Raw genomic sequence first — 14,487 nt, 5'->3', positions numbered from 1 at the left:
GCTGCCTTTTTAATTACTGGAATGCTGATGGAGAGATGGGGAGCTCGACCCCCCCTGCTCCCCACCGCCACCTCCTCCTCCACCACCTCCTCCTGTCCTCCCTCTCAAGCTCATTATCCCACCTGTTAGCCCCCTGATAGGGCAAGACAAGCAAATTAAGATTTGAGGCCAGGGTTCGTGGGTTCGTGTGTGGGTTTTCTTAGAAGCTTGTGGAGTCACAATGATTTTGGCAAGGGTGCAGCTCCCCGGTTCATGCAGGTCAAATTTGTGCGAACAGCATGTCTGTGCGTGTTGTCTGACAGATGAGTCACGCTCCCACTTTAAACTTTAGACGTGTGATTTTGCCACGCAAGTATGATGAATCAACAGATTGATTCATTGACTTATTAATAGTTTATTACCATTAAACAGTTTGCAGAAAGGTTAGAGGCTGGGAGATTGTATGACATTGCAGCTCTCCCCTGTAACCTAAGATGACCAGCACTGAGTGGGAGATGGCCTTATGTACAGTATTTCTACTAATTAAAACAAGGATATGTAATCTACACATGTGTCACTATGTCATATATCTGTGTGGTGACCTGTCTGAAACCCAAGCCTGTGGTGGGATTAAAATGCTTTGCTGGAGAAGACGGTTGGTCAGGTCCAGTTGGGACTGATTGCCAAGATAGGAAGGGCCCACAGCTTCGTGGTATGAGAACAGTGTCTCCTGCCTCATTATCACAATATTACCGCATCTTCAAGCACGCGCGAGCATACACACATATGCACACCCAGCTCTACAGGCCTACATGCACTTCCTTAAAAATACACACATGCACTCATACTTGCACTTAATAAGAGATGCAGTGTCACTTATGACACAGATACAGTTAAACCCTCTAACCCAGGGCTAAACAACTAGTTTAATGGGAAATGTTCCAGGGCCACACATGACATTCTTTTTTAATCAGAACATTGCATACGTATGAATTTTCCTTGCAGTGCATTTTTCAGTGCTGGGTTTTTCCAGTGTACCCATCATCTGATTTAGTGTGTATATTTTGTGTCGATGATGAACGGCCTGAGATATCCTTAAGATGATAAAGCACAATACCAACAATATGACTCAATTTTTCCGACATTCAGTCAGTGCACCGTCATGTGAAGAAATAGAAACTTGACCATTTTTCTTGGAAAGCTGACACCCTTTGTCCACTTTTCTCCTTTTGACAAAGGCATTTTCCACCTGTGGCTCCTGCATGTGTCACATGTCGTGTACATATGCACATGAGATCTTCAGTGTATCCAGCATAGGGCCTGCTACTTTTACTATCAGCATGACCCCAGGTGGACAAATCAGGAGTAGCAGCGCATTTTATTTACAAAAATGGAATTAAATTAAAGATATCTCTGCAACTTTCACACTGTAAAAGTCATCCAGTGGGCTGTAGTGGACCCTTTGGTGGACCAGTTCTGGCCCACAGGCCATATGTTTGACACCCATGACCTAGTAAGTTAATTCTGTACCTGTTAATATAGCCTATGCTGCAAAACCTTGCATAACCAACTGCTTTGTTATGAAGTATTTTACTTTAAATCCTCTTAAAACACAGTTGGCACGCAAACACAGTTACAAAGATGAAGTTCAGGTAAAAAAAAAACCTCACTCTCCCCCGCCTATGTGATACGGCACGTCTGTGTTCCCATTGTATTTTTGCCGTTACCATGTAGGTCTGTGATGGCTGTCTGCTGCCACATGTCCTGAGCTGATTTTTGGCAACCCAGTCTTGGCCATAAATACCACCTCAAACTATGACAATACTGTTCAGTCAGCCTGAGCATACGCACGTTTTTCTCAGTGTGAAAGTGGCTTAGAAATTAGGAACACTGGTTGTGCTTTAAATCATAGAGCTGCCACTGTGCATGTTTTGACTCGATTATTGTGGCAGCTTCACCATGGTGACACTTAAGCTTTAATTGTGCCAGTAAAACACTGGGTTGCCATGCAGAATGTAAAGTGGAAATAGCTTCTTATGATTAAACCCTGCAGTGATCTCACAGAGTGGCCTTGGCATGGCACTGGTTGTGGAAAGATATGGTATAATATCCCATCCCAAAGACATAAATACTGAGTTTAGGCCACTGCAGGACAGAGGCCTCTTCTGCTTTGCCACTGCTGCTTTTTTATCCATTTAATACCTTGTTTATTCCAAGCAGAGAGCATGTCAGATTAGCCCCCACGGGGCCACAGACAAAAGCAGCCCTGTTCATTTATTCCTGTATAGTTAGCTTGACAATTATGTGTTTTGAATTTTGGACTTCCGAGGAAATTAAAGATAATTGCCTCATGCAAAATAGCCTCGATCCAGCCAGACTTCATTTCCCAAGAAGCTCACTGAAGAGAGACTGTGACATGGTAATGATAGCCACCCACGACTGTGTGTCTGAATGCAGTGTGGTCGAACCCAGATTCAGACACCGTGGTCAGACACAACAATCAAACTCAACTGACTATCATGCAATGGTAGTTAGGACTTAAAAAGCTGCTGGTTTCTTGTTTTTTTGTTATCACTCTGTTTCCCAGTACTGGAAAGTGCAGAGAAAACCCACAATGATTGCACTTGATTTATCGCAGAATGAAAAACAGGATCCCTTTGAGCGTGGGAGAGGACTTGACGGAGAACAGAAAATAAGTGATGCTGAAAATGAATGAATCATGGGATCCAGTTTTTTTTTTTGTTAGTCATAGGGAGTATGGAGAGGAAGAAAGGTGGATTCTTCCCTCTCTCCTCTGTACATTCATTGAAGGACATGTTTAAAGTAACAGCCATGAAGAAACAGGGAAGTGCTCTGGACCCAGGGGCCAAATGAATCCAGATGTCAGAGCGTGTTCACAAGGTGGAGTCCACTTGTACAGTAGTTGTTTTTTCCTTGTTCAAAAGTTCAGTCGCTTCTTTTTATTCCATTTTTCCTGGCGGTCTCCCATTCTCTTCCCTTTTTTTTCCTCTTTCGTGTTCACTCTGTGTGTCACTCTCTTGGCAAATAAAAAATAAGCTTTTTTAACAAGTACAGAATGTCTTAAAAGATTTAACGATATACTCATAAACCCTTTGAAAGATGTGCATCTAGTCATGGTGCTCTTGAGAAATATAAGACTTTTTTTTTATTTTATTTTTTTTAATTTCACCTCTTTCCTCCTTGAAAAGTCTTGATATGTAGACTAGTCTACACTCTTAGAAATAAGGGTGCTAACTAGAACCATAAGGGGTTCTCTGGATTGTCCCCATAGAAGAGCCCTTTTTGGTTACCGGTCGAACCATTTTATAGGCTTCACTTGAAACACTTTCAGAGTTCTACCTGGAACCCAACATAAAGGTTTATTCTTAGAACCATCTGTGAAAGGTTCCACCAGAACCTCCTATTAGAAGTTCTACAGAAAGCCCTGCTATGATACAATGGTTCCACCTAGTGTTCTACTGAGATCCTTTTCATGTTTCAGGGATTTTATCTAGAACACAATCAGGGGATTCTGGTGGGGATTCTACCAAGAACCCTTTTATATTCCAAATGTTTCACTTTGAACCCACTGAGGGGTTCTACCAAAAAACTTCTTTTACTCCAAGAGTTTAATCTAGAAGCACCTGGGGGGTTCTGCCAGGAACTGTTCTATATCCCAAGGTTTTTTTATCTAGAACCCACCAAAGGGGTTCCTCTGCTAATTATTTTATATCCCTAAAGCTTTCTCTAGAACCCACCCATGGCGTTCTCGAGAGAACACTTTTATAGATCAGTTGTTTCATCTACAACCCACTCAAGAGGGTTCTACCAAAAACCCTTTTATAGCTCAAGGGTTTTATCTTAAACCTGCTGAGGGGGGTTCTGAGAGAACCCTTTTATACTCCAAGGGTTTTCTCTAGAACCTCCAGGGCAGTTCTACCAAGAACCCTTTTTAATTCTAAGGGTTTTATCTGGAATCCACCCAGGGGTTCTACTCAGGACCCTTTAATGTTATGGTACCAAAAAAACAACACTTGACCAAACCTTTAACAAAACAGTTCTTCAAGGACTTTAACAGCCCAACCCTCTTTTTCAAACAGGGTTCTTTAGATGAAAAGGGTTCCTAATAGAATGCTTCATCATACAAAAGACACTTTCTTCAAGAAAAAGGTTGTTTAGAGGCAAATGGGTAGAATCTCAGCCCATCAAGAAGAAGAAGAACCCTGTTGGAACCCTTGTTTCTAAGAGTGTAGTTTTGTTTTGCCCCCATCATGCCTCACAGACAGTAAGATTAAACCATGGTATTTCTGAGCATGATAATTTTATAATAACATTATGTAATGCTGTGTAACCTAAGCCTGTGGGTACATCTTGTGGTGTAAATTTCTTGTGGCTATTGAGCCTTGTGGCCTGACTGGCAGGCGAGCAGACAGACCTCACACTGGTACCGACTCTGCAGCCCCACAGGCTTATAGGAGACACTGAAGTGGAACCGAAAATGTAACCCCTCTGCCAATCTAATGCTATTCTTGCGCATTCCCTTTCTCTTTGCATTTCTCATTTTGTTGCTCCTCGTGGTCTGTCTCCAGCCGGACATCTCCGGAGGTCTTTCAGCCTACCATCAGACTCCAACTCGTCACCCTTGGCTTTACAGTAATAATCCCTAACACACCATTTACTTGTCATGTCTGTCTGCTTTATTTCTGTCGCACGCAGTCACGCTCTTCGAAGCCCAGCAGGCTGTAGCGTTATATGTTCTGTGTGCGGGAGCAGCTCCGATCATGATGACGGTGTTTTCTGGTGTGCTACAAATGAGTTGTGCCTTTTACTGGCCAGTGGGGAGTCCCCATGTGTCACAGACAGCGGTCATATTAGTGCAGCTGTTGAGGAGGACATGACTGTTGTTATCCTTCTGTCTGTGAGCTGGGAGGGGCTGGACACACACAGGCACACACACAAACACACACATACTCATTTGGTAACGATCACTGATAGACTGACTATGAAAATGATACTCTTATGAATTAATATGTGTGTGTTAACGTCAAGCAAACAGATTTTTAAAGTCTTAAGCACACAGAACATCAATTCCAACAGTCAGTGCCATATGTAGATTCTCATAAACTTGTCTTTTTGTTTTTTGTTTTTTTGTTTTTTTTATTTCATGTGTGTGTGGGGGGGTGGTGGTGGTGGTGGTGGTGGGAGTGTGTTGGCACCCTCCTTCTGCTGTCTCAATTTCTGTACAGTTGCTACTGCTCCTTCATGTCCTGGCATGCTTTTAAGCTGACATCACACCCCAGAGGAGAGTGTTGTGTCCAGGACACGCATACACAAACACACAGACACACACACACACACACACGTCCATGTACAAACAGCCCCACACGGTTGCATGTAGAAGAGAATGTGTGGAGAGTTGCTGGTTACAAGATTAAGTTGAGAAGTAAAGAAAAATATGAACAGATGAGTTAGGCTGTGCGGCTGAAGTGACCTCATGTATGGTAATGAGAAAGACTGGACACTTTTCTGTTTTTGATCAAATGTATATTTTATTTTAGACATTTATGGTAGTTACTATAAAGAAGGGGCTTGTCGTAGGATTTGTGGTTGTTCTCATAATGCCGTTTCATGATGAAAAATTCTGCCGAGGTCTGACAAAGTAAGAGCTTCTCCATTTTTCCTGAAACCTTTTATTCTCTTAAACCTTGCTGTGTTTTCTTCCGTGGTGGCTTTTCCATCTCGCGTCCACATTAAGCTGCCGAGCTGTCCCCCGAAATACAGCACTAACATTAATGACAGAACTGATTTTTGTGACGCTCGCCAGGTGCCCCTAATTGCCATGCAACCAGTTCCTCAAACTTCAATCTTCTAAACGTCTATCAAAAGAGCCATTTTGAAAAAAAAAGACCTGTGTTTGGAGCCACAACTGTTAAATTCTTTATTTTCCTCTGAGACTTGAATAGTTTGGGTTTGGCATTGTTAGCTTAGGGAGATTTAAGACTAGCCATCGGCAAAATTTAGTGAAAAGTGCTGAACCTCAGGCAGACTCTGACACACATTTTAGTTGACAAACTATTATATATGTTTTTAATTCTGTGTATAGGGAATGTATAGAGAATGTAAGAATCACTTAAGGCATACAACATCGATAAATTAAAATGTTAAAAAAAAGAACTGTTTTTCTCTTCAGTATAATTTTTCGTCAAAACCACAGGGAGCCCTTGGAGAGAGGCAAAAGAGCCGCATGCAGCTCTGGAGCAGCAGGTTGCTGAAGCTTGCTGTAGCTTTCTACAAGTAGAGTATCTTTGTCACTCTGTCTGTCTCCTCTGAAACAGAACCTTGCTAAGCAAGAAGTGGCACTTCATTGGCACTAATCAGCCTCTGCACTGACATCATTGATTGCTTTACAGCTTTACTTTCTCAACCAGGAAATGACATAAGGACTGGATGACGCAACTCTATGTGTGTGTGTGAGAGAGAGAGAGAGAGAGAGAGAAAGAGAGCGAGAGAGAGGCTGGTGGCAGGTCAAACACCACTGTAGAATCTGGAATATACAGTATTTGCTGCAGAAAATGCAAACTGATTGCGGTTGCTGCTCATATCAGGATGGATTCAGTTCTCTCCCTCTCTATCGACAGACAGAGTGAGCCAGAGAGACAGACTGTCTACTTAAGACATAGTTATTGGGGTGATGACTTCATACACAATGATATCCAGCCACATTATATGGGAACTCGACACCCGTTTCTCAGCCCAGCTTAGCGATACACACAAGCCAAGCTCAGCTGATTAGGAGCCAGAGTTTGGATATGAGTTTACATTTTGAATGCCTTCCCCATATCCTGCAGAGCTTGTAGATCATGTCCTGAAAGATTTAAATATTCCTCAGGCTGTAGTCAGCCACAGAAAATCTTGTTTGACTGAAGTTCCACTGCACATTATCTCAAGATGAATTGAATCAGCCACAGTACACTGAGTGCACTCTACCTGGTTGTCTAAATCGGCGCTGATCACAGTTGAACTATGATGTTTAACGTTACCATCAGGGCATGTCTGTATATTGTCTGTAAAGTAAATTTATATAGAGCAACACAAACACACAGTTGACAAGGGCCACATAGGCTTCTATGTACAAACAGAGGTAAGGCTAACACAGCTCACCCTGCAGTATAAACTTTAACAAAAAACAATAAGAAAAAAGAGTTAACAGTTACCAGCATCTGACCTACTACTGTCATTATTTGGATACATTCAAATGAGGCTTAACATTCACAGTTTTTGTCTTGACTGTCTCTCAGTACTACAACATTTGTCCAACATCGCCCCAGCCTGTGGGAATAGCCACATTAGCAACATGCTAACGCCAAATTCAACAAGCTGGTTTAGATCCATCATTGAGCTTGAACTGTCACCGGCCAGCCCTCTTTGAGAAAACACTCCAACTAAATAAAATCCAGCTTTTTATCCACTCAGTTCTTCCGTGGTGTGAGGCTAAAGCCGATGTAGACATTGAAGAATGGCAACAATTGGTTTGGAGCAAAGTAGATGTTCAGTAGATAGCCTGTCACTCAAATCCATCAGGTCTGCATGTTTCCTGCATATAAAATGTCACCTGCCCTTGTCTTTTCTTCTGTCTCTTACCTCTGTGTTTCTTTTTTGCTTTCCTTGCAGACATGTTCCAGTACCTTCTATCCTTCTCTCAGGGACACCTGAGTTCTCTGTTGGAAGGAACCTACTCACCCCTATCCCGTCAGGCCCTGCCCCATGTCAACCAACTCTTCTCCTCTCTGTCCCTCTACCTCCGTGGCGCCAACGTCTCCGTGGAGGCGTCAGTTCACCAGTTTTACAACAACCTCTTCCCACTCGCCTACAAACGGCTCATAAATCCAGGCATTGAAGGCAGCATGATGATGGGCAACGAAATGGGTGACTGTCTCCGTATGATCAGGCAGGACGTCAACCCCTTTGGGCCTTATCCCGCTGTCATGGCCCAGGAGCTGGCTGGGGCGCTCGGGGCCGGGCGACAGCTTGGCCTGGCCCTGGAGGAGGGTCTGGAGGTGATGAACGCCACCGAGCACGTCAGTCTGAGCAAAGAGTGCATGAAGGGCCTGGTGAAGATGGTGTACTGCTCTCACTGCAGGGGCCTGACGCTGATCAAACCCTGCGTGGGTTACTGTCTCAATGTAATGCGAGGCTGCTTGGCTAGCGTGTCTGAGTTGGACCAGCCTTGGAGGAGGTATACCAGCTTGTTGGAGCAGCTAACCCACGCCATGGCGGGGCACCACAGCCTGGAGCTAGCCCTGCTGGGGGTCAGGGGGCACGTTAACGAGGCCTTGCTTTACACACAGCTCCACGGTCCACTCATCACAGCCACGGTGAGTACACACTACATCAGCAGCTTTAATGGCACATGCAAAAAGCCTCCAAACCTTTTTGTTTAACATCTTTGTTTTATACATATACTTTGGCATGGTTCAGTGTATTGATTGGAAAGCTTTTGCAGTCTGCTTGTGGGTTATGAGCTATTTTTTTCCACCAGTGCAACAAAGAACCATGCACACTGCATTAATGTTGGCACAGTGTTGAAACTATTCAGAGAAAAATAATGTTTATACTAAAAAAAAAAAGTTTGGCTTCCATCAAAGAAATGCAGGCTGGGCTGAGGCTAGAGAGGGACTAATTTTCCAAAATTTCCAAGGCAGCTAAAATCACCATTGTTGTTTAGGTTCTGACTGTAAGGTAATTTTATAAATTCCTCATTGACTACGATGAAAATGAGAAAAGTTGTAGTGGTGGTAAAATAGGGGTTTGGTGCACTCGCGCACCGTGAGTGCTACCATATGCCTTGTGTGAAGTGTGGTCTTATGTTGGACGTTAACAACATGAAGACAGTTTCATGAATGACAGCCAGACAGTTGTTCAAACTGAACGCTGCATTTAAATCTACAGAATCTACAAATTTGTGCTGTTGTTTTAACAATTTATCTTGGACTCGTATTCTTACGTTCACAGCAAGCGATGTGATCAGACGATACTAGATACAACAAAAAATCCGTATGCAGTTGGCAATTGTTTTAAATTTTTCAATTTAAAACAATGTACTGTGGCTATAAAAGTAGAGATCAAATCTCTGTAATAGTTTCCTCAACTTAAACATAGTGATATTCTGAGTAGTAGTAGTTCTGTTTGCTTGCCAGTAATTTACTTTACTTGCGATACCTTTTAAGATCAGCTTTGAGTAAATACAGTACACTACAATCTAGGGGTACAAGGTATAGAAAGAACACTGGTATGAAATTGCTCTCCAGTATGAACTTTTACTACACTTTTTGACTTAGACCTTTTCTTGACACCGCCAGTTTTTTTTCCCCCAAATTCACCGTCATCAGCCTGCACCAGCTAATCATCTGGAAAACATGAGAGCCCAACCTGCTTTGTACAGAAATGACTGAAAGCACTGCACAGTCAATCTAGTGCGCTGTGCTTGTGTAAAAATAGCAGCTCTGGATGAGAGACTGCAGATAATATTGAACTTCCTCTTCTAATAAATTACTCCAAAGTGTTAAAGTAACAATAACAGTGGCCTGACAGACTACATGCAGACAACTTTTGTTTTAGTGTGTTTGTCACAGTTCACTATAGTGTACACAATGGAGAGAAAGAGTTGGTGCAACTGCTATTATATCGACATAGTTCAGGTTTAAAAAGTCAACAATAATCTGCAATGAATGTTGGACAGCAGCCGTTACAAAGGGTTGTATTCTACTGTTCTATTTATTATTCCAGTTTTGCACATTAAATGTGCTTAAAATATCGCTGTTATGTATGTCCCAGTAATACAGTTAAGAATATATTGAAATTTTGAGAAAAATTAATACATAGGCCTGTGAGATAAGCTTCAAATTATACCGTGATATAAATTTTAGGCGTACTGCCCACTCCCACTGTTATTTTCTCTTCACATTTTAAACAACACCTTAATTTCTCTATACCTAAATCAAAAGGTGGAGGCTTGCACGTGGGTGTAAGGTAACATGAGTCACACACCAAGGAGCAGAAGGTGATTATCAGAGATTTATGTTCATCATCAAGAGGAACGAGACTAAATTCTCGCTGGCATGTCAGCCCCCATTACATCCCCCTCTCTCCTCTAAATTTCAGGTTGTCGACGCAGTTTGTGTGTGTGTGTGTATTGAGTGTTTTTGGATTAATCTATATGAGCACTTTTACGTGCGTCCCCTGGGCACGAGCTGGAGAGTTCTAGACATCATGCTTCCACTAACCTCACCGACCCCTTTTACTGAGTAGGTGGCTGGACTTGATTTCCCCGTGTTGAGGGAGTCGTCTTTGTTATTTCTGTTTTCTCTCCCAGTTTGTGTCTCTCTTATCCTCATCCCTACCTCTCTCATCTCATTAGTTGGCTTTGACAGGTTATAGATAGGACTTTTTATCATTCCTAATCTGTCAACACCTTACTCAGCTGGACTATAGCGTGCTGTGATAAGAATGTGTTGAATCTGGGACCAGACGAGCGAAGAAGAATGCTTCAAATGTTGACGGGGTTATGTAGGGTGCAGTTGTTCCCTAATATCTTTAATGGGACCACTTGTGGACAAGTCTCCACTGGAACTGTTCCCAGAACTGGACAGGAACTGTAAGACGACACTATAGAAGCCATAATGTGCAAGCTGTTAGTGGATTAAACTTGGACTTGGCTGGTTTGTTTGACTTAATGTACAGTTGCAGTCTTCCAATGAACTATTGTCAACTATTCTCACAGACTGGCAATTACTGTGGTGACTTAGTGAAGAAAAGTGTGCTGGCCAAATTGATTTAGACTATTAACCATTTACTGTTACCTCAAGGTATGTTTCTGTTCTGTTGGCAGAGGTGAGCTGCCTCCCCTGCCTAAACTCCTGCTCCAAGCTGGTCTGAGCCAGTGTCTCCACAAAGCACGGAGACAAAGTTGATATCATCCCTCCATTCAACTCCTGGCAAATAAACAAGCAGCCCCCCCCACAAAATGTCAACATAATAGAGCATTACTGGGATTACTTACTGTAATGCAGTGGTTCTCAAACTTTTTCTGACAGGCCTCCTCTTCTGAAGCCAAAAAAAGTTCACAAACACCCCACCTCACTTTTTTTTTTATCAGTAAGTAACAATAAGTGGGGAAGGAACTGATAAAAAAAAGATTCAATTTTGATTTTAGTGAAATACTGGTCAATATGATAGCATCAGCAAACTTGTTTGTTTCTTGCCCCTACATAAATCATTATTATTCAACTTAGTTTTCTACTCTGTATTTCTCCCCTGGTCATTCACACTCGTCTGCCTAACACTGTACATCACCGCCAGATATCTTCCAAAACATATTGTATCTAAGCCACTGGTCAGAATACTCCGTTGCAACTAGGGGTCCCTCCTACCTAATGCTCCAGTGTCAGGCTGAAGTCATACATGCAAGGTTTGATTCCGCATTTTTAAGTGAGTGTAGCTGTTATCTCAAAGCAGGAAGAAAATGCTTTTCAGATTTTCAGACTGTTCGTTGTAACGTTAGGTAGGTAAGGTTTTTAATTTGTTCAAGAGTTCTGAAATATTTTTCCAAAATTCTATATTTTCAGAAAAAAAATATTCAGATCATACTACCTCTGTAAAATTTTGTGTGTTGTCAGCTAACGTGTGTGTCCAAATTCAAAACTCATCTCTGTTTGATTTTTGTCTCCTAGAATGGTTTCTCATTTCATTACTTTGTAAATGTGCTGACAAATGTCCTGTGCTGTTAACATAGCTTGTGACTGCAAACCAAATCTTGAGTCTCCATTGTCAGAGCTCCATTATGGAGACAAATTTCCAAATGTAACATTTTTATGCAGGGAATTCCTGAATTTCTCACATAAAATGCATCCTGCAACAATGAAGTATCTTTCACAAAGAAATATTTATGAAAATGTATTCACTGTAACAGACCGTCTTTGTCCAGCAAAGTTCAATACTCCCTGCAAGCCATAGTGTACCAGAATGAACTGAAACAAATATCTGCCTGGAAGGTGGAACAGTAGATTAAACAGTAAAGTAATTCAACATGTATCACAATTCTAGCAGAGAATGGTTGGCAGTAACATAAAATGCACGTAATTTGCAGTTAATAGGCTAAAACATGTAAAACTACTGGTAAGGTCCTTTTAAAGTTGTGAAGGAACATCACAGAGCCTGAATGACTCTAAACTGAATATTCACATTAAAACACACACATCCAAATTCATGACTGAAAACATCTAAGCAGAGAGAGACCCAGCTTGTATTTCATGTGTGTATGTATGTATGTGTGTGCGTCTGCCTGCTTGGTATTCATGGGGTGACAGGCAATCCTGGAGCAGAGTGTCCAGCACGGGGACAAGTGGGACAGAATTGAAAGGGTTCCAGCTAGGCCATACAAACTAGACCCAGCCAGCTGGAAAAAAGGGCTGAGAGAATTGTTGCTGATAAAGGAGGCGGCCCCCAGTCGGACACTGGTGGCTCCCTATTTTCTGTGCTCTCATTGCTTCACCCAGGCTTTCACCCGGACTAGAGTGCAAACACGATCACTTAAGTTTACTCATTCACGTAACGCTCACAGACACACACACTTCGGGCCTTTACACATCAACGGTGGCTGGAATAAACAGAACAAAACTGCGAAAATTTGGACGCAGAATTCAACACTAATTATGACTCAAATATCTAATAGGATAAAGTGATGAGGTCATGAGATTTTATATCCAAAAGGTCAAAACCAGTCCTCTAAAAAATAGTCTTTAAGTGAAGACAGCATGTTTCTCACTGGAAAATATGTACTGGAATCATGCACAGCACAAATACCCTACCTTTTATTAAATTCTTTCAAGGTCTTCACTGCATATATTACACAGACATGGATGTAAACTGGTAGTTGTCTGGTTGGCTGTGCCCTACAACAAGAAGTTCCAGTTCTAGTTTCCCCTTTTATCATATAAAACAGAGTTCTGTGAAACAAGCAATCTGCCATGTTACATGTTTTCAATGTGACATGATAAACGACATGAAGTTTGATTGGTCAGATGCGTACATGTCGGCACTGAAGCTTCAGAAAAAATGAAAAAAACAAAAGCTGCAGTGTCCCTCAGTGAAATTCCATCATTTGTGTAAAAAAAAATCGAAAAATATTACGGTGCAAATTAATGGCGTGAAAAAAACCTGTCTGGTGTGAACAGGCCTTAACCCACATGCAGAATAACACACAGCTCCATTGCCGTGTATTACCTGGAATCCGTGGCCTTTTTAAATCCCAGTGTGTTTTTATAAAGCCACAGTGGCCTGTCAAGGAAAACTGTTAAGTCTCCCGTGCACAACTACTGTGTCAGCGCAGCCACCTTCACCCTTACGCCTCCATACACCCCCCTACCAGACGTACACCCAATTTTAAACACCTATTATCCTTACTGTCTTACTGCAAAGCAAATAAAGTGCACACACCTCGCTTAAACTGCTGTTGATTTTTATGCTGTATGTGTGAAGCCGAGCACAAAGAAGTAACTCTGCTTTCTTGCAGAGTCAGAATATTATATGGAGTTGTTATTAAAGGAATTATTGTGACTGTGGTTTTACACTGGGATGTTATCCCAAACCATTTTGCGGTTGCTCTCTCTCTCACTCTCTCATTCAGAGCGCTGCAGACTACACAGAGTCTGCACTATATGTTGCAATACGTCATAGGCTAGGACCTGGGTCATAACATATATATACTGTACATACGCACACACATCACCACACCGAGCGCAGGTATCAGGTTTTTAGAAGTCCTGTAAGGAGCCTGGATGTGCAGCCCACCCTGTGACAATACCAGCAGCGCACGTGAGACTGAAAGGCAGCTATTGATAGTTCTGTGGGGCAGCAGAAGGATAGATTGTGTTTTAACACATTCCTGCTCTTATTGAGATGGAGCGTGAACGTGGGTCAGAGGGAAGTGGTTATGGTTATGGATATTGGGGGAGCCTGGGGCTGGATTATGTTGAGTAGACACAATTAAGAGAAAATTGGAATATAGCCAGTGAAAGTGGCTGCCCTTATTGGGCCCCAGTGGAAATGGTAAGTCAAATGTTTAGAGAGGTTTTCCCCCTCTGAATGCTGCCCTGTTGAGTTCATCTTCTCCCTCCAGAGTCAACTGTACTTGAGAGGCCACTGACTACTGTTTATTGACATGTCCATAAAAATATGATACGGCTCATATGACCCAGAGGGGAGCTTTACATCTTCTACTTTTTTAAAGATGAGGAGTCTTAAGGATAAATCTGAACACAGAGACCTTCATTCACTCACTCATGTGTTTACATGGACCCTAATATATTACAAATAATCAGAATAATAGCCAGGGTTGTTGCAATTCTAGATTTTTTTTAACTTTAAAACCTAATTTCCCGCCGTGTGGTTGTATGCTATCACCAAGCAAGTTCCAGTTTACCTCCATGTCTGTATAATATAAGTAGTATT

The 14,487-nt window shown here is 42.1% G+C and overlaps 1 protein-coding gene across 2 annotated transcripts in view; it reads left to right on the top strand.

The window, feature by feature from the left end:
- gpc5c (glypican 5c) overlaps positions 1-14,487 on the top strand; it is a 145,462-nt gene that overhangs the window by 28,327 nt on the left and 102,648 nt on the right. For both annotated transcript variants that reach the window (XM_084733232.1, XM_084733231.1), the window contains exon 3: positions 7,651-8,354. In XM_084733232.1, the coding sequence (XP_084589358.1) occupies positions 7,651-8,354 (704 nt within the window). The remainder of the gene's footprint in view (positions 1-7,650; positions 8,355-14,487) is intronic.

The sequence above is a fragment of the Lutjanus erythropterus genome, chromosome 12 (assembly GCF_056507025.1).
Source record: "Lutjanus erythropterus isolate fLutEry1 chromosome 12, fLutEry1.hap2, whole genome shotgun sequence".
NCBI lineage: Eukaryota > Metazoa > Chordata > Actinopteri > Lutjaniformes > Lutjanidae > Lutjanus > Lutjanus erythropterus.
The sequence above is the reverse complement of the archived record's forward strand: the minus strand, read 5'-3'. Positions and strand labels throughout refer to the sequence as shown.